This window comes from Trichosurus vulpecula, chromosome 2 (genome assembly GCF_011100635.1).
Source record: "Trichosurus vulpecula isolate mTriVul1 chromosome 2, mTriVul1.pri, whole genome shotgun sequence".
NCBI classification, from domain to species: Eukaryota; Metazoa; Chordata; class Mammalia; order Diprotodontia; family Phalangeridae; genus Trichosurus; species Trichosurus vulpecula.
In genome coordinates, this window is record NC_050574.1 from 338590053 (window position 1) to 338610665 (window position 20613).

At 39.0% G+C, this 20613-nt stretch overlaps 1 protein-coding gene across 4 annotated transcripts in view; it reads left to right on the forward strand.

Annotated features, from left to right (window-relative positions):
- Positions 1–20402, forward strand: part of GSK3B (glycogen synthase kinase 3 beta) — a 285006-nt gene extending 264604 nt beyond the window's left edge. For 2 of the 4 annotated variants that reach the window (XM_036746201.1, XM_036746203.1), the window contains 2 exons: positions 6313–6448; positions 14690–14770. In XM_036746201.1, coding sequence (XP_036602096.1) covers positions 6313–6413 — 101 coding nt within the window. In that variant the 3' untranslated portion in view covers positions 6414–6448; positions 14690–14770. Of the gene's footprint in view, positions 1–6312; positions 6449–14689 lie in introns of all 4 variants that reach the window. The other 2 variants (XM_036746202.1, XM_036746204.1) reach the window with 1 other exon arrangement.
- Positions 20403–20613: the final 211 nt, after the last annotated feature.

Sequence of the window (20613 nt, forward strand, 5' to 3'; positions counted from 1 at the left end):
TCCCCTGAACTAAGTGAATGATATTTGTATGCTGGATTAAATTGAGATTGTTAACCCCTTAACATTGCTTTCCTTAGTAAAGCAGATCAAAATGACCTGGGCTTGCAGCGTTCTGTGAGCTGGTGGTTGTTGGTTTTACAACCCCCATGGCAGCTGCTAGCTGGATTGTTGAAACACTTAAGTATAAAGGAGGTTAATTTGGATAGCTGATTATGAAAATTATTGTATCAGTCATGGTTCAAGGATTCAGTAGCCTCTAAGATCAGTTTTCCAAGTGGGAGGAATGATTGAGGTCTTTAAATACTTGAAAGGTGGTAAAATGTGGTAGCTAATAAAGAGAATAAATTTGTTTTGTGTGGTTCCGTAACTTAGGAATAGAACTAAAGGAGAGGCAACACAAAGAGGCCAGTGTTAGGTTAGCCCAGGAATGAGAGCTCTCTGAGAAATGGCAGAATGGAAAGAATACTCTACTTGGAATCAGACCACCTTGGTTCAGTTCCTCCCACCATTGTGTAACCTCGACCTGGTCATTTAACCTGGTTCAGCCACAGCTTCCTCATCTGTAAAATGGGTGTAATACCTACTGGAAGACTTGATGGGTAGAGTGCTGGCCTTGGAGTCGGGAAATTTTGTCCTTAAAGATGATAAAAGATTGTTGGAGAGAAGGCAAACGCACTAGTGCACGGCTGTCACCGACTGAATGTTGGTCAAACCATTTTGGAAAAGTTTGGAATTATGTGAGACAAGTCTGTAAACTGGTCATACCCTTGGATTCAGCAATGCTACTACTAAGTATACAGTCTAGGGAGGTCAATGATAGAAAGGAAGTGTTCATAGATCCTCGAACTTTCCTAGCAATACTTTTTTGTGATTAAAATATTTATGTGTATATAAACAAAGTCAGAACCATTGATTAGGGAATGGGTGGATAAATTGTGGTGTGTTAATGTAATGGAATTCTGCTTTTTACCATAAGACATGATGAAAATGAGAAATTCAGAGAAACATGGGAAGCCTCAACCTATTGCCAAATGAGAAAGCAGAAATAGAAAATGCACCATGATGTAGGTGACAATTATATAAGCAAAAATATCACAAACAGGGAGCCAAACTCAGGTTAATTACAGTGAGCAGTTATTGTCTCAGAATACACATGGTAAAACATAAATCTCTTCTTAGGAATTCAGGAGGTTGATGTGATGATCAAGTGAGATGATAGAGACAAAATACTTCATAATCATAAACCAGTTTGTAATGTGAGCTGTTATTAAAATAATGGTAGCTGCCTCAGTTGTTCTACAAGTCCTGTCATGTATGTTACGTATGTTACACATTTTGCTTATATGCATACTTAAGGGGGGGAAATGTAGGTATAGACCGACAATAATTATCTATGAACTTTTTTTTGCATTTCTTTCTGTTCTGATAAAAGTAATCTTTTTTTTTTTCATTTTTATCATTGTTGTCTTAGATCTTTGTCACTTCATTGTCATTATCACGCTGAAAACACATGATAATTTCATTTTTCCCTCTCTGTGAATTTTGTTATACGTAGTCGATAGAGATCTGGCCTTGAAGTCAGGAAGACCTAGATTTAAGTCCTATCTCTGACATGTTTGTTTGTTTGTTTGTTTTAATGCACAGATATACACAATTATGCCAGAGATCTTTTCACAAATAATGTAAAGTTCCCTTCCTTTGACACTAAATGGTGTATCTGTGTCCATAAACTTTTTTAAATTAGTAAAGATATAGAAAATTAAAATGGAAATTAATTGGAATTAAGCAAGATCCAATGAACAGCATAGTAAAATCTTAAGCAATGAAAGATAGAAATTACCAATACATGGTTTTCATGCATTTGTATGTTAAGAAATTTTAGCCCAAACTATCCACTGGTATTATTGAGTACTCGAAGAATGCCTATTGTTCAAACTAGAATATATAGCTGACAGGGAAATCGTATGGTCCTTTTAATGACTCCAAGTTTCTCCATGAACAAAAGCCTATCTTTTTACATTTAAATTCTATTAATGTCTTTTGTTTTAATGTCCCCTTCATTCCCCGCTATGTCCCTCATGCCTCCAGTCCCCAGAGAGCATTCCTTTATAACAAAGAATAAAGAAGGGAGGGGGAAATCATTGACCAAGTCCCAAATTATTTGTGATGTTAGATGCTCATATTCCCACCACTCTGCAAAGAAAGGAAGGGATATTCTCATGTCTCTTTGGGACCAGTCTAGGTAATTTCAGTCTTACAGTATTCTGTGTGATAATCTTATGCTGTTTTTTCCATTTATGTTGTTATAGTCATTGTGCTTCTATCTTCTCTGTATCAGTTCATAAGTCTTCTCATACTTCTCCAAATTCTTCATACTCACTGTTTCTTTCACTGTGGTAATATCCCATGGTATTCATGTAATACACAGTGGTTAACCATTCCCCAATTGATGAGCATCTATTTTGTTTACAAGTCTTTGCTACCCAAAAAAAATACTGCTGCAAATATTTTGCTATATTTGGGACCTTTGTTTTTATCATTTATCTCCTTTCTTTGTTGTAAATGCCTAGCAGTAGGATCTCTGCATCAAAGGATATGGACATATGATCACTTTCTGAGCTTAGTTCCAAAAACCTTCCCAGGCTGGCTGGAAATTTTTCACAGTTCCACCAACAGTGTATTAGTTTCCCTAATCCATAACTCCTCCAACATCGATTACTGCTATCTTTTGTCCTCTTTTCCAGTTTGCTTCATGTGAGGTGCTCCCTCAGCTATTTTGGTTTGCACTTCTCATTATTAGTATGGAGCAATCTTTATAGCTGATGGTAATAGTTTGTGATGTTTCCTTTTGAAAACTGTTCTTATCCTCTGACTGTTTTACCCGTCAGCATATGGCTGTTGTTAGGATAAGGCGCATCTTTGTAACATCAGTATTTTTTCAATGATGCTGTATATGCCAGAGTCTTTTAAGAATTAAAGTTGTGGGTCACCCCAAGAGCAATAAAGAGGCACATAGTAGAAACCAACAAAGAACTATGCTGGGGAAATGGCATAGAGGCTATCATTGGACAGAAGACAAGGTGAGCCAGTCATGTAACAAGAGCAAAGAATAACCCAGAAATTATTTGTGCTCAGTTGGTATCCACACAATGTCAAGAAATCTAGAGGAAAGCCACCAGCCCTTGGATGGAGTATTGGGGTGGGGGGGAGGTGTGAGGAGGGTTGCTCTTTGTTGGAGTTATATGGTAGGATATGAACTAGAGTCACATAGAATGAAAAAGTCATGGCTGTGTTGGGATATTTATACGGGAGTATAAATTGGAGAGAGTATCCACATCAGTGAGAGCATAGATATTGATGTATTCACAAACCATCATTGCTTTTTACACTGAATCTGACTACAAAGAAGTGCTAGGACACCTGTCCCCTACCTAAGAGCAGCTGACTTCTAGGATGTCTTCAGCACCTCTCTTCAACAGTGCCTTATAGGATGACAGATTTAGAGTTGGAAGGAACCTCAGAGGTTGTCTAGCCAATCCCTTCCCTTTAGCAAAGAGCAAACAGGTCCAGTAAGGTTAAGCATCAAGGCAGCACCCGGTTGTTAAATTCCCTTTGCAAAACCATTGTTGCCTGAGTTCGCCCTTTACCCTCTGAGTACAACCTCACTTCCTTTCTCAGTACATTCCATTCCATAATCTAATCTTGCCATTGCCTTCAGAGAAGAGGACTCGCTTACCTTAGTTATCCAGAAGACCACAATCTGTCTTTCCCCAGTTAGAGGTACAGTATATAACTTCTTTTTCTTCTTGAGTTCATTGTTTTGTGAATCACTTTCAGTGATAACCTGGAAGAACTCCTTCATAAAAAGCAAGGGTGATCTGTTGTTTATCCTTGTATTTCCTCTCATGCCTACACATGATAGGCACTTACTAAGTGTTAATCGTTGACTCACTTGGGTCATAGAGTAAAAGCTCAAGGAGGAAGCACCAAGAATTCCTGAGGAGTAAACAAAGACTCAGGAGAGCTAGCATGAGGGTAAAGCCAAGAAACAAGGACATGACCGTCATTCCTTGGAGAGAGGCCTGTGCATCTATAGTGCCCCACTAGGGAACTCTGTGCATTAAGGAACAAGAGTCATGAAAAAGAAAACACAGATGAGATGTTGGAAACAGCAAACATACACGCATACATGCACATACTAAGACACTGAGAGAGGGACAATAGAGCGCACAGCCCCTCCGGAAAGGAGTAACTAGCAGTAGCTATGGACACAGACCAAAAGAGCTATTGGCAGATGTAAACAAGGAGGAAAAGGCTTGGCACAACACAAGAGCAACCTGGAACATTTGGATTGCAAAGTAATGTATATGTTGGTGAAAGCTGCCATCTACCAAATCAGACGGTTACTGGACTCTGCAGCACACTAAGCTCTTCTTTGTGGAACTGCGCCATCCAGGATAGTACTGTAAGTCAGGAAGACTATACAGAGAGGGATCCCCAGGTGTCCCAACAGAGACAAGGATTGTGTGACTCTTAAGTTCTCCTTTGGCAGGGAGGGGAGAAGAGGTACCTAGAGCAGTAGTATAAGTCTAGAGGAAGGTGTGAATACTTGGAGAAGTCAGAAGGCACAGTGATTTGAGGTAAAATGAGGAGGTAACTGTCCTTCCTAATGAGATAACAAGTCTAAAGGAGTAACCAGATGAGAAAGTGAGATCGATCAAATCTAAGGAGAAGAGTTATCTCCTCTGCTAGCAGGATAGGCCCAGAATCCTAGGACTGTTGTACTGTGGAGCATTGTAGTTATAGCCCCACCTGATAGGCCATCAAGAGATAGATGTAAGTGTTTGGTCCGCTGAAGGATCTGATCATTAACTTTAAAAATGCTATGTCACATTCCTCACAAATATAAAAGAAGTCATCAGTTTTTAACTCTCTGTCGTAACTGACCCCTCTGGGCTCTGATGGCCTGGATTCAATCTTGGGGCCTTTCTCACAGAAACTCATTTTACTCCCATTTCCCCAGTAAACATCAGAATATGTTTGTGTCTAGGTATCTACACAAAAAGGAAAGGAATCCTCAACTCTTCTGCAAGCACTCAGGCTAATATGACTTCACATATAGGACCAGCTCTGTTTAAGTCGACAGAATAGCATTGAGAGGGCTCGGGGAAAGCCCATAGACAGTCAGCAAGGGGAATGCTCCTATCTGTATGATACTGTCTACATCTGTTTATTTGCACGTGGGTTGATGATCAATTCATCCTTCAAACTCAGCTCCCTCTTTTCCCATTAAGCCTTCCCAAGCCGCTCTAGCCTACAGTGATCCTTCTCCCTCCTGTGACCTCCTTTAGTATTCATTGTCTATATGATTGCCTTAGCAATTAATCATAGAATCCAAGAATTGGAAGAGACCTCTCATCATCTGGCTGAAGTAGGAATCTGCTGGAAGACCTCCAAAATGAGCACATACTATCTCAAGGTCTTCCATTCCACTTTTGAACAGCTCTTATTTTTAGGTAGCTTTTTTGTTTTAGTACAATTTACCAAAATCCATTCCTTATTCTTCATTATCTCCTCTAGGACAAAGCAGGACAAATCTAATCTCTCTTCCACAAGACAACCCTTCAGATATTTAAAGACAGCTCTCATATTTTCCCTAAGTCTTCGCTTTCCCAGGCTAAATATTTGAATATCCTTCAACTTCCACAACATGGTTTGTAGTTCCCTTGCCTTCCTGGTACCCTATTTTGTATAAAGTTTACCTTGTGGCCATCTTTCCTAAGATGCGCACTCTCCTGACAGCAGAGGTGTTCAGGCTAGGGCAGAGCACAGCGGGCCTCTCATATCTCTTATTCTGAATGACACTGATTTTCATGGAACTTCATTTCATACTCATTTTTTTTGGATGCTGTGTCACCCCGCTGATTCATCATTGAATTTATAATTCACTAAAATCCCCACATTCTATTCACACAAATTGTCATTCAGCCACATCTGCCCTGTCCCACACAAGTGCAGGTAATGTTTTTTTTTTTTAATATTAGAGTTTTACACTTATCCCTATAACATTTTATCTTATTAGAATGAGCCCATAATTCCACCCTGTCCTTACACACTATCCCACATGGTAGCCAGACCTTCCATATTGGTGCCATCCCTGCTATAGAGCACTCTAGAATTTTACCAAGAACCAAAGTTAAAGTCACACTGGCCTAGAAGAATCTGATCCGTATTCTTCCCCTTCCTGAAAAGTGGTGTATTATACCTGCCTCTGTTCCTGAAGCTCCTCTTCCATTCTCCACAATTTTTCAGAAATCACCAACAACAATTCAGCAGTCACATCTGCAAGTTCTTTCAGTGCCCTGGAATGTACTTTTGGACCTGGTGACTTGAACCTCACTGAGAGCATTTAGCTTTCATCATCTCTTCAGTCATTGTGTATCCTTTGGTAATAATGATAATTGCTCATATTTCTAGAGTACTTTTACAATTTACATACTATTTTTCTCACAACAACCATGTGTAATAGGAAGTAGGAGTGGTAGCATACCCATTATATAGGTGAGGAAACTGAGGCTCAGAGAGGTCAAGTGACTTGCCCACAGTCACAGATAATAAGTAGCAAAGCCTTGGCTTGAATGCAAGGTTCCCCGGGCTCAATCTGCTTACTGTACTTCTTCCCTTACAGACACACACACACACCCAGATGTATATTATTTTGTTAACAAAATGTTTTACATACATTGCCCCATTTGGCCACCATAATTGACTAATGAGATAGATATTAAAAAGTATTACTACCCCTTTTTTATAAATATTTAACCTGAGACCCCAAAAAGTTAAATAACCTACTCAAAATAACACAGAAAGTGGCAGAGCCAGAGATATTGAACCCACATCTTCTCATTCCAAATCTCTTATTTTTTTTCTTTGTATCACAGCTTAAGATATTCTTTGTTATTATGCTGATTGTTGTTTATATCTTTGTGTTGCTATTTAATGTCCTACATGTTTATATCTTCTCTATTGGAATATAAGCTCCTTAAGAGCAAGCATGGGGCCCACAGTGATTAACATAGTACCTTGTGACTAAGAATTGGAAATCAAAGGGATGCCCATCAATTGGGGAAATGGCTAAACAAGCTGTAGTATATGATTATAATGGAATATTATTGTGCTGTAAGAAATGACAAGCAGCAGGATTTCAGAAAAACCTGGAAACACTTACATGAACTGATGCAAAGTGAACTGAGCAGAACCAGGAGAACATTGTACAGTAACAGCAATATTGTTCAATGGAGAACTGTGAATGACTTAGCTGTTCTCAGACATACAATGACCTAAGACAATCCCAAAGGATTAATGATGAAGCATACTATCTGCCTCCAGAGGAAGAACTGATATTGATTGAATACAGACTGAAGCATGATAGTTTTCACTTCCTTTCATTTTTTTGCTTTTATTCTAGTCTTCTTGTGCAAAATAACTAATATGGAAATGTTTTACATAATTGCACATGTATAACCTCTATCTGATTGCTTACTGTCTCAGGGAAGGGCTAGGGAAGAAAGAGAGAATTTGGAACACAAAACTTTAAATAAAAATGTTAAAAATTTTTAAAAAACATAGTATCTTAGTCATCACTGCTAATTGATAACTACTTGTGTGATTTTTGTGTTCATTGTGGGTCTTTGTCCATCTGTCTGTCCGTTCTGGTGCATGTGGAAGGAATGTGTCTGTCTCATATCTCTCTGTGTAATTCTGTATTTATCTCCTATCTGTATGTATTTGTGAAGTTGCCTAAGTTTAAAATTCCAGAAATAGGAATACCAACTGTGATTTCATTAGTACAGGGAACTCCCAAGTGAAGAATCCCCCTCCGCCAATGAAAGTCAGTGCCTCTTCTGCATCTTAGAGCCTTAGGGTTGTCTGGAGCAGTAAGAAGTTAAGTGAATTACTTAGGGTCACCCAGAGGTGGCACTTGAACCCAAGTCTTTGCAAGATATAGAGGCAGAATTGATAGTAAGACTCCTGGTCTTCTCTCTCCTCAGAAGAAATAGAGTTCCTAACATCTTGTGCATGCCCTGGGAGCAGTCTGGCAGTGAAAGGCTGGGAGGAAGGGTGCTCCTAGCATTAGTGAGTCTTCCCCTCACTCTTCCATCTTGGATGGGCCCTGAAAGAATCACCCAAGATCAAGCAAGGGGGAAAGGGTGTTACTGATGAACTACCTGAGGCCCAGAAAGGTTAAGAGCTGCCCAACATCCCCCAGATAGTAAGGAGCAGAGCTGAAATTCAAGCCCATATCTTCTGAATTCAAATCCAGTATCTTTTATGGTATACCATGCTCCTTGTCTGGGTGAATGTCATGAGAATATGGATATTAACCTCCCTTGGCATCAGTTTCCTCATCTATAATATGAGGGGGCTGGACTGGATGGCTTCTGAGCCCCTTCCAGCTTTAAATCTATGATTCTTGTATGTGTGTGTATATATACATATATACACATGTGCACATGTGCGTGTGTATATGTATATAAAAAACCCAGGGTAGAAGGGGTTTGTACTTGGAGGCTTTAATGTATATTTGAGCATTGGTTCGATGCCACTATATATCCAATAACAGTAATCTTAACTAAGGAGGTAATTTAATTTATTTTTTTCCTTCTTTCTCTGGGGAACAGTGGTGTCATCTGCCTCCCACAAATGAGCAAGCTGTTGCCTTCTTTAGCCTCATATAAAGGAGGGAAGCTGTTACTAAAGATTAGTTTTGAGCCAAGTAAATTAAATAATAGCTGGAATTATTCCCAGACCAATTTGTAACCCTTGTGCAAATATATAGGTACTTTAGCACACTCATACTTAAAAAAATATAAAATAATGCTCTTGCCAACAATTCTTCTAATCCTAGAGTTATCCTAGTCTTAATTTATAGAAATAATGTCAAAAGATACAAAATGGAATAGACTAAGCATGAGCTTTGGGACTGTATTGAACAGCATAGATTTTACTTCCAGTTTAAGTCACTTAAATGAAAGTCTGCTTATGCACAAAAAAGCACATCAACCAAGAAGTCAATCAGTAAGTATTTATTAGACACATGCTCCATGCCAGGGACTGTGCCAGGCATGGGGGGCACTAAAGCAAACAGAGCCTGCAAACTGTCAAAGAGCGTATGATTGATCTAGAGAGATCAGTACACAATACACATACACACAAATGTGTACTACTAGGTAATGGAGAGGGCGCTGATAGCTGGGGAGGATCAGGAAAGATTTCATGTAATAGAAGGCACTTGGAACTGAGACTTGAAGGGACCTAGTGAGTCTAAAATGTGGAAGTGAGAAAAAAGTAGAGAGTGCATTACAGGTGGGGGGAATAGGAAAGGGACAGCCAGTGCAAAGACACAGAGACTCAAGTTTTAGTGCCACGTCTGAGAAAGAGAAAGTTTGAACTGTAGAGTGTGGGCAAGGGAGTGATAGGGAACGAGGCTGGAGTGCAAGGATAGGGCCATTGTGTGGAGGGCTTTACATTTCAAACAGGAGTTTATTTTTAATCCTGGAGGTAATGGGGGACTACTGGAGTTTGAGTAGGGGAGTGACATTGTGAAATCTGCACTTTACAGAAATCACGTCAGCAGCTGTGTTGAAAATGGATTAGCGTGAAAAAGAGACTGGTCCCAGGGATCAATTAGGAGACTATGGCAAAAGGTCATAAGGGCCTGCCCTAGGGTGGTCTCTGTGCAAGTGGAGAGAGGAACAGATGGTAGAGGTGGTATTCATTTAAGAATGGCGAGATTTGGCAACTGAGCGCATGTTCCTACCTAGGCAAAATGATCAGCAACCAAAATTTTTCTCCTCAAGTGATCTGGACATATTTCAGAGGAGATTATAAGTAAAATCCAAACCTAAGGAGTTTGGTTCAGTTTTCGGGGTTTTTTTGGTGGTTTAAAATGAAATGCTTAGAAGTAGAATTTGATTTTGGTCCCATACTCCCTTAAAAGGCTTGTGCTTATCATTTATAAAAAATATATGTGGCATACAAAGACCTTCAAAACTCTTTACAGATAAACGAAACACCTCATAAGATACCCTTGGTATGGGAGTTGAGTAAATCATGCCGGTGATTCCTAGCATAGAAGAATTTTTTTTTGTAAATAATATTTTATTTTTCCAACTACATGTAAAGATAGTTTTTTGACATTCATTTTTATGATTTTTTGAGTACCAGATTTTTTTCCCTACTTCCCTCCTTTCCCTTCCCTCTCCCCAAGACAGCAAGCAATCTGATATAGGTTATACATGTGCAATCATGGAAACATATTTCCACATTAGAAATGTTGTGAAAGAAGAAACAGAACAAAAGAGAAAAGCCACAAAAAAAGAAGTGAAAATAGCATGCTTCGATCTGCAGTCAGACTCCGTAGTTCTTTCTCTGGATGTAGATAGCATTTTCTCTCTGAGTCTTTAGGAATTGTTTTGGATCATTGTATTGCAGAGAAGAGCTAAGTCAATCATAGTAGTTCATCACACGGTGTTACTATTACTGTGTACAATGTTCTGCTGGTTCTGCTCACTTCAGTCAGCATCAATTTGTGTAAGTCTTTCCAGGTTTTTCTGAAATCCACTTGCTCATCATTTCTGGTAGCACTGGTGTATTATTACATTCATATTGCAGCTTGTTCAACCATTCCCCAATTGATGGGCATTCCCTCAATTTCCAGTTCTTTGCCATCACAGAAAGAACTGCTGTAAATATTTTTGCATATGTAGGTCCTTGTCCATTTTTGTTTTTGTTTCTCTAATCTCTGAGATACAGACCTAGTAGTGGTATTGCTAGATCAAAGGGTATGCATGGTTTGGTTGCCCTTTGGGCATGGTTCCAAATTACCGTCCAGGATGGTTGGATCAATTCACAACTCTACCAACAATGCATTAGTGCCCCAATTTTCCCACATCTTCTCCAACATTTATCATTTTCCTTTTCTGTCATATTCATCAATCTGATAAGTGTGAGGTGGTACCTCAGAGTTGTTTTAATTTGCATTTCTCTAATCAGTAGTGATTTAGAGCATTTTTTTTAATATGACCATAGATAGCTTTGATTTCTTTATCAGAAAACTGCTTGTTCATATCCTTTGACCATAAATTTGACTCAGTTCTCTATATATTTGAGGAATGAGGCCTTTATCAGAAACATTGGCTATAAAAATTGTTTACCAGCTTTCTCCTTTCCTTCTAAATCTTGGTTGCCTTGGTTTTGTTTGTACAAAAACTTTTTAATCTAATGTAGTCAAAATTACTCGTTTTGCATTTCATAATGTTCTCTATCTCTTGCTCAGTCATAAATTCTTCCCTTCTCCATAGAGCTGACAGGTAAACTATTCCTTGCTCTCCTAATTTGCTTATGGTATTACTCTTTGTGTCTAAATCCTTGTACCCATTTTGACCTTATCTTGGTATATGGGGTGAGATGTTGGTCGCTTAAAAAGAGTTCTGTTACATTTGTTGCTGAGCAAGATTTGAACAAGAAGCAAATTTGATGTAGATAAAAAAGCACCTTTTTTTGGAGGTGTTTCCTAACAGTGTCAGTCTGTGTTGTGAGAGAAGGGAGTGATCAGAACAAGAGGGCTAAGTGTTGCTAGGGACAATGTCAATATGTGCTAAATTCCCAGTAATCGATAAATCTTTTTGTCAAGCACCCAGGGATGACACAGCATGCAGAACTGCCTAGGGTAGATAAAGAAATACTTACAAATTACATTTCAAAATATTTTGTTCTAAAAATCAAAACCGATTTTATTAGATTCCTCTAGATGAGAATCTGTGGGATTACTGTTATTAGATAATTACTGTGCCCTTCCCTACAAATAGATCAAGTTTCAGACGGATTTATATCTGGTATCTTACTACATATGAAGGTTTAACATCCCTCATCCAACCAAAAATTGACGCTATTATCCAGAACATGAATAAATAAACAAGATTTTTTGAGGCAGTTCTTTAATTATAAAGTGTGTGGTGGGATTTCATTAATTTTAACATAAACTGTGCCATTTTTTTACTCAATGGACTCTACAGAGAAGGGCTTGTTAGATAGCTGTATTCAGGAATGTAATTGAAGAGAGGTCATTTGATGAAGGGAACTCTGAAGACCAGTGGAAAAATTACTAAAAGTAGGACAGAATGCATCACTCTCAAATTGAGTGGAAAGACAAAACCAAGGCATATCTGAATATAGCCATGGAGGCCCAAGAGTCGTTACCTGAAATAGTGAAGTAAATCAATGAAATAGCAGACGTCCTTATCCGTTCACCATCAAAGAGTGCTGATGACCCAGACTTCAACGAGGAAGTCCTATGTCAGCAGAAAATATAATCTAGGAAGAAGCTATGTGCTTTCTGATTGAATCAACTCCTTGTTACGCAGCTAAAGATTTTAGAGTTAGAAGAAACCCTAAGGAGCAGCCCCCTCTATTTAACAGATTAGGAAACTGGAGGCCAGAGAGGTAAAGTTACTTGGCCAGAGTCATACAAGTATTAAGTGACAGAGACGGGATTTGGAGCCAGGTCTTTTGTGTCCAGATCCACTGCTCTTTTCTTTATACCACACTGATTCCCTGACCCTAATTTATTGGTCCTGACATCACTGCATCCAGGTCTACGTTTCACTAGAGTATGAAGAAGATCAAAGTATCTAGAGAGGTTCCATCGAAGAGTCTGTGTGAACTAGGCTTGTTTAGAACATAGGCCAAAAAGGACTTTGACAATAAAGGATGAAGTACTTGTTGAATCTCAAGAATTATGCACATCCTTCAGATAGAAACAGGATTAAAGTCATTAGAAACAGGCTGTTGATAGAGGAAGGAAAGCAGTATAATTAAGTAGGAGGTGTGGAGGTACTACAAGTGTTAGAGCAGGGTATCGGGGCATTATGTTACAAAAATGACCTCATGGACCACCAGGGCTTCATGAAGAGGTCGTAACTCAGAAAGTAGAATGACCCCTGTATTTTTAGGGTCTGGCAAATGAGTTCCAGTAGCCTCCAGCCTTGATCAGTATCTCTTCTTGATCCACATTATCCCCCCCCCCCCCCCCCCCCCCCCGCTCGAGGGGCTGGGGGTCAGTCAGCCTTTATGTTAAATTTTACAGCTCATAGTGTTAGAAGTTTTTGTTATCATGCAAAGAATTTTCCTACCAGGAGAAAAGAACCTGGGAAAATACAAACAAGTGTACGGTAATTGCCAGCCAAAGTCTCCAAGATACCAGTGTAGCCTTCATCACTTGTTTCCAACTTCAGCAAATAATAAAGACCCTGCCTTTTGATGGTTTTCAGTGTTACCAGCAACACATTCTTGGACCTTTAAGTGCGATGTCAGCATAACAAGAGTAGATGCAGAAGAAACAGACCATCTACAATTTCAAGAATTAATGAAGCATCTTGGGTACCACAGTTGTCCAGCCTTGTCTTTTAAAATGTTTTCCAGTTCAGACCTTTATTTGGCACTTGGTGTATGCAAGCCACTGTGCCAGGTGGTCTGATGAATGCAAAGACAAATATGATTGGTTTAGTAGGGGAGAAAAAACAGATACAATGATTATAATGCAAGGAATAATGCGAAGGGTAAGAAAAAGGAAGTATAGGGTACTTAGTAGTTCAGAGGAGAGAAATGAATGAAGCATTTATTATGCACTTACTGTGTGCAAAACACTTTGCTATAGTCAGTGGCATTCAAATAGAAAAGCAAGACAGTCCCTGCCTTCCAGGAACTCACATTTTAAAGGGGAAGACAATACATGTGAAATGTTCAGCTGCAAATCAGATGGAGAGGCCCTATCACCCTTCGATAATATCATTTCCACTGATAAAATTGTAGTAGTTTCCGCTATCACAGAAAGGAAGTAGCTCCTTGGATCTTTTTTTAAACATACGTAAAATCGTGTGTATTTTCTGATCTGTCAGTTGCCTAAAATGAGTTGGCAAAGTAAGCTTAGTCCCAAGCCATCAACTCTAGGACAATTTACTGCATTGACTTAACGAGTATGAGAAATGTGGATTTCTGTTACTGGAGTTGTCCATATGTCCAATTAAAATGAATAATTGAGAGCTGACTCTACTTTAAAAGCAAGCAGGTGAGCTTAATTCACCTGCGGTGCTCCTTCCTATCATTGATGACTTGGGACTTTTTAGACATCTCTACGCCACGTAAATATGGGGTCGTTGTTGGGTTTGTTTTGTTTTTTGTAACTTCTCAATCTTTCCACGGGTTTTGGTATGCACCCCTTACTGGTGAATTTTCAATAAGCTAGACTCTGTGAGCACTGATGATCTGCTCCTTACTCCCAGCCTGGGGTGATCATAGCATCATAGGTTTAGGCCTAATAGAGATGCCATCTAGCCCAGCCTCCTCATTTTGTAGAAGAGGAAACTGAGACCCCGAGACCCAGGTATTTGCCGAGTTTCCAGCCATTCATTTGCTCAGAGACACTTTGCCTGCCTGAAGACCAAGAATATTTTTATCAGTAGTTTAATCTAAGAATATGGAATCAAGATTTCCCCAGCGCCGGAGCAGCCCAGGGGGCAGCACGTGTCTCTGAAGCAGGACCTGGTCAGCGGCCGGCTCACCGGCCTATTGAAAAGTTCTCTCCAAACAGCCTTGCTCATGTTTTCTCTTTTGGGAACTCTTATTGCAGATGCTAATGCAGGAGACCGAGGACAGACCAATAACGCAGCCTCAGCTTCAGCCTCCAACTCCACCTGAACCAGCACCAGGCAGCCAGCTGTGCAGGAAAACTCGCCGGCCACTTGGGTTTCACTCAGCAACACTGGTCACGTTGGGAAAGAAAATTAAAGAGAAAAACACCTTGTTCATTTTAGTGTTCAGTTTTTTAATCATTGTTGTCCTTACTTAACCTTGTAAAATATCTATAAATACAAACCAGTTTCATTGTATGCTCACTTAAAAGGACTTCCAGGGGCTCGGGAGGGGTCGTGGGGAGGGGACAAGCGGAGCTATAGAACGTGAAGTGACTCCCGCGACAATCTTTTTTATGGAAAGTCTGCTGTTACGTACTCTAAAAGCAGGACTCTTGCCTCGTGCCCCCTTCCACAAAAGAAGAACACTGTTCTGTGCTGAAGTTTGGGGAACTTTCTTTTCTTTTTTTTTTTTTCCAGTCAAAGTGTCAGACATTGGTATAGTGCACAGCTTGAATTTGGTTGGGAGCTTAGCAGATGTAATTCATTGGGGGCTTCAGTGTTGCTTGTAATATTAATCCATATCCTAGGGTATTTGAAGAATTGCCTTTGGCATGTTGGGGTGGGTGTGGCAGATACAATATGAAATGTGTCACATCCATCACCAAGGGAGGCAATTGAGTTTCAAGTTTGGAGCTACACGCGGAACGTTTTCAGGGGGGTTGCTTATTTTTTTTAATTTTGCTCTTACATCAGGGTGAGAGAAACCTACAGTGTCACACATGATAGAGAGTTGTCAGATGAGGAGAAGCAAGCCAGAGCCTGGCTCTGTCAGCTGTACAAGAGGATGCTTGTTTGGCCGACTGAAGGCTCTCTGCCAGATCTCAGCCTAGCTTTCAAGTAGTGACCTAGAAAGGCTAAGAGGAAAAAAAAATAGGTGAGCAGCTCTGGTCTGCAAAGAGAAAAGCTGGCGATGAACTGTGTCCTATGGGAAGGGGACAGCTTAGGGGCTCTTTGGCAAATGGCCGCTGTGAATATATTTTTCCAGGTTTTGCTCTAAAATTGCTTCCCTTGCAAAGATACACCATGAGAGGACACTATAGTTTATAATGTGAACTGTAACAGTCTACTGGTTTATTTTTCGTAATTTTTTATTGAAAGTTGAGCTTGCAAATTGCCACATTCTATACATAGTTCTAATTTTAAATCCAAATCTAGAATCTATATTTAATTTCATTCTTTTTTAACCTCATGCTTTTTTAATTTTATTTATTGATGCATGTCAGATACGCCATTATGATATTAAAATGGTAAAAATATTAATAAACTAGGCATCAAAATTATATAAAAAGTACTTGTACCTGCTGACTTATAGGAAAGCTGATTATATAAATGTGTGTGTATATATATTATATATATACATGTATACATATATTCAATACTGCTTTTTTATTTTTTGTCTACAATATCAAAATTGTCTGATTGAAGCATGAGAAGAATGCTTTTTTTTTCCAGTTAATTATCTTGTTCTGTTTTCTTTCTGTATCAGTGAATGATGTCAGAATCAAAGTCTCTGTTTTTGAAGTAAAAGCAATATTCCTTGGAAAGCCAGGAGGGTGGATGGATTATATTTGCAATGTAGAAATAGTCTTTTCAGAACTGGTCTGTTTTATACTTGTGAGTTTGGTGTCCATGTGGGCCTTATATACTCACTAAAATGAACCTTAGTCACCTTGGTGCTTATGGGCCATTACTTGACCTGTGACTCTTTAAGGCACAATCAGTTGTATTTTACATTTAAAGATCCTTTTAAGTGATGGCCCCTTCCCTCCTGCCTACCCTTCCTCAAACACCTTCCAAGGATAAACTAGCAACAGCAGAGCTGGCTGGGAGGCAAAAAGGGCGGAGGCTTGTCTCTCTCTGAGCGTTCAACTTGCCCTCACCCTCCTCATTTTTACAGGAAGTCATGTAGGCATTTGAATGTCTCACCTTCCAACCCATTTGGAAGATCAGTCTCTTAGTAGTCCTGAAAATGGGCACTGACATCTCCACTGCCCTGCTGTTTGACAAAAAGGGTGTCTGAGAGATGGTTGCCTCCTGCTGAGATGAACTGATACCCAGAAAGAAAACTATGAGACATCTTAGTTTTCACTCATTCAGCAACACTCTTTGGGGTGTTTGAAAGTTCTGGGTATAGCATAGTAGAGGAAAGAAAAAAACACACACAGCCCAAAAAAAAAAAAGCCCTCACAAATATTCTTAGTTTGATTAACTATTATAATTAGAATCTGAAAGAAGTCTAAATTCATGAAACTTGCCCGCAAAATCCTGTAAAGGGGAATAAGGCTTTGATTATAAGTTTTCCAAAAGAATTTATAGAAGATTTAAAAGGCAGGTTAATAACTAATAATGGATATACTTTAAGACAATACCCAGCCACAGATTTGGAGACAGACATTACTCTGGACTTGGGTAGTATTTTCCAAAGTCCATAAAATCACTGCTTATATCAGGAAACATTTTGTGTCTTTTTTTTCCTGAGGATGGAAGGAGGAGGAGGAGAAGGAAGAAAAAGAAGAGGGAAATGTAAGCGCTTTTCTCTCCTTTTTATTTTGTTTTGTGTGTGTGAGGGCTGAGGTCCGATGATTTTACTTTCTCAAGGATCATGACAGGATCACAGAACTCTTTTATACAAGCGAGATCCAGGTCTCTGAATATCTTTTTGTAAATAATAATAATAATAAAAAGCTCCTCACCAAATTCAAGCTTGTACATTAGATTTTCTTTTGATGTTTTTAAATTTAAGTTTTATTGTTTTGTATGTAAATATGTGGACCCAGGAACTGTTATTAATGAGCAAAAAGTTACTGTTCAGGGCAGCGATTCTGTTTAATAATCAGACAAAATGTAGACGAGCTTTTTAAAGCCATATAGTTTTAACTCTGTACAGTAGGTACCGGCCTGTATTATTGTAACAATAACTCTAGCAATGTATAGTGTATCTATATAGTTTGGAGTGCCTTCGCTTCCATGGTTCGTTTTTGGTTTTGTTTTTTGTTTTGTTTTATAATTTTGTTTCCCTTTTCTGTGTCCCCATTCCCTCTTTTAACTGATGTCTCACAAAGCAGCATTTAGCCCTTCCCACAGCTGTTACGAGTGCTGTTAAGGTTTCAGTGATACCATGCTTAGTAGTGGAAAGAGAGGAAACCACGTTCTAACTCATTTTACTCACGCCCCGACTTTGTTTTGGTTCTGAATGTTGGTTTCCTCCCCAGTAGCAGTGACCGGTTTCATTATTTTGCCCATCACCCACCCAGCACCAACTTGCCCTAAAGCTGGGGCAGGGATCAGCTAGGTTAGATTTTTGCTCGTCTTTCCCCAAGCCCTACGTCCAGGGGTCTTGTGAACAGCAGATTCTGGGAGCCTTCCTTTGGGTTCATTTTCTCCCTCTCTTTGCCTTCCTTCCTTCCTTCTCCCCATCCCCTCCCCCCGAGAGAGAGAATTTGATTTTATGAGTCAAAAATATCATCATAGGACCACAGCTTGAGAAAAAATGGTTCAGAATATCACATCCTAATTACTGGTGGCTACAATATGTAGGACCATTTCAGTTAAAATACTGTTGTTTTAACAAGAACTCTTAGCTCGCTCCCTTCTTCTTGCCACTCTCACCCCTTCCAATAAAATGTCATTTATAAATTCTTAATTAAAATCAGTTTAATTTTTATTATGCGCCCAACACAAAGGCTTTTTTTAAAACAAGGAAAAAATCACAGCCATTTATGTTTTGCCTCCAAGTATTCTACATATGATGTCTTGAAGAGAAGAAAAAAAATCTTTACCAAACCAAAGGTTGCTATTTTTGACACATCTTGTTGTTCATTCCAGCAAGGCAAAAGACGGCACCTTTTTTTTTCTAGTGACGTGACAGTGATGTAATTTTTTTGTTCTGTTAACAGTCCACTCGATTTTTTAAAAATATTTTTGGTTTGTTTTTAGCAAAGTATGGCTGACCAGTCATTTTGTCTGCACTAATGCAAAGGTTTCTGGGAGAACTATATTCTCTGACCCTGTGGATATCAAGACACTGGTATTATTATGTTTAAAATTTCTTGCCATTTCCCTTTGAAAAGTCTAACTTTGGACATTCTAAAAAATAACAAAACAAAAACAAAGTTTGGCCAATGCTAGATCCCCAGTAGTTAACATTCGTTTTAAGAAAACAATTGCATCGGGTTCCTACAGTTCACGATTAGCAAAATTCTAAATCTTGATGGAGCCAAACTTTTTTCCCCCCTACAAAAAAAACTAAGCATCCTTTACCAGTATTTTAGTCTTTTCTGGTAGAAACCTGAGCCATTGAAGGTAAAACAGACAACTTAGAAGCACAGACAAGTAACCAGACCAGGGCCTGCCTTTCTGAAGTTTTGAAAAGTAATCCCTGGGGTTTAGATTATTTTCACAGGGGTCATGCCCGATTTTATTCAAGTTTGTCGCACCATTTTGCACCTCTGCAATAAAAGCAAAATGACAAACCATGCATAAGGGGTTAGCTTGAGAAGTAGCTTCCTTGTGTTAATTCATTCTAAACTTTTTTATATATCTGTCTACAGGGAGATGCAGATAGATGTATGAAAATGTGCTTGCCTGTAAAATTTGCATTTATAAATGTGTTGCCGATGGATCACTTGGGCCTGTACACACACCGATTAGCGTGACCACTTCCATATTAGAAACAGAAATCTAAATATATATAAATATATATATATATAAAGGACTGTGGGTTGTATACAAACTATTGCAAACACTTGTGCAAATCTGTCTTGATTTAAAGGAAAAGCAAAACCTGTATAACATTATTACTACTTGAATGCCTCTGTGACTGAATTTTTTTTTCATTTAAATATATACTTTTTTGTGGACAGTATGCTTAATGTTTTTTTTTTTCCTTCCCCCATTCCCTTGTAAATACATTTCGTTCTGTGTGACTCAGTTTGGAAATAGTTAACTGGTACTGTAATTTGCATTAAATAAAAAGTAGGTTAGCCTGGAAATGAAATTCAAATTCGGAAGTGTGTGGTCTTTATTTCAGTTCCCAGCCCTCTTTCTTTGTCCTCTCTAATTTGCCACTGCTCTGTTGACTGCCGTTACTTTCCCCTTTCCCTAAATTAATGAAATATGAATCTTTGTTACAAAAATCAAGATGTAGATGTGTTTTCTCTCTTTTCCCCTCCAAATAAACTGTTATTCCATTGCCTTGTCCAAGGGGTACAGCTTATATTTAGTATGTTATTGGATTTGATGAAAAGGGGATTTCAGCAAACTACTTTTGAAAAGAAAGGAAATGTCCAGTTCAAGGGACAAACTACCAATTGTATACTGCCGGCTTTGAACACTGTGCTCTTGGTTTGGGGTAACTGTTTTTTGCTTTTTTTTAAAGCTTCATCCCATTGATGTTACTGGGTGGTGATTTGTAAGACTATATGAACACCATTTCCAGTGAGGCTGTACTTCCCAATAAATCAACACATGCTGTGTTTGAGTCTGGTGATTTCCAATCCTGGATGCTGTATGTAAACACAATATGTCTATTAGTGCAAAGAAATACATCGTTTTCAGGGCTGGCTCCCGTGGCCAATTCTGTGACCATCCTAAAATCTAGATGCAAGGTCATGTGACTTCACTGCTTCAATAAAACAAATTTATATTGGACACAGGCTGGTTTCTTTTTTTGTAACTACCCTCCCTCTCACCCTCCTGCCCCCCAAAACCAAATACTAATAAAAATCATTTTCTGTGGCATCTGCAGAATGGTCTTGCCATGCATTTACCTAAGGATATGTCAGTAAGAAAAAGACTGCTCAAACCTAAAAGATACCTTCATGCCACTTAGGAACTGGTCACTAGCAGCCTGGGATTAAAT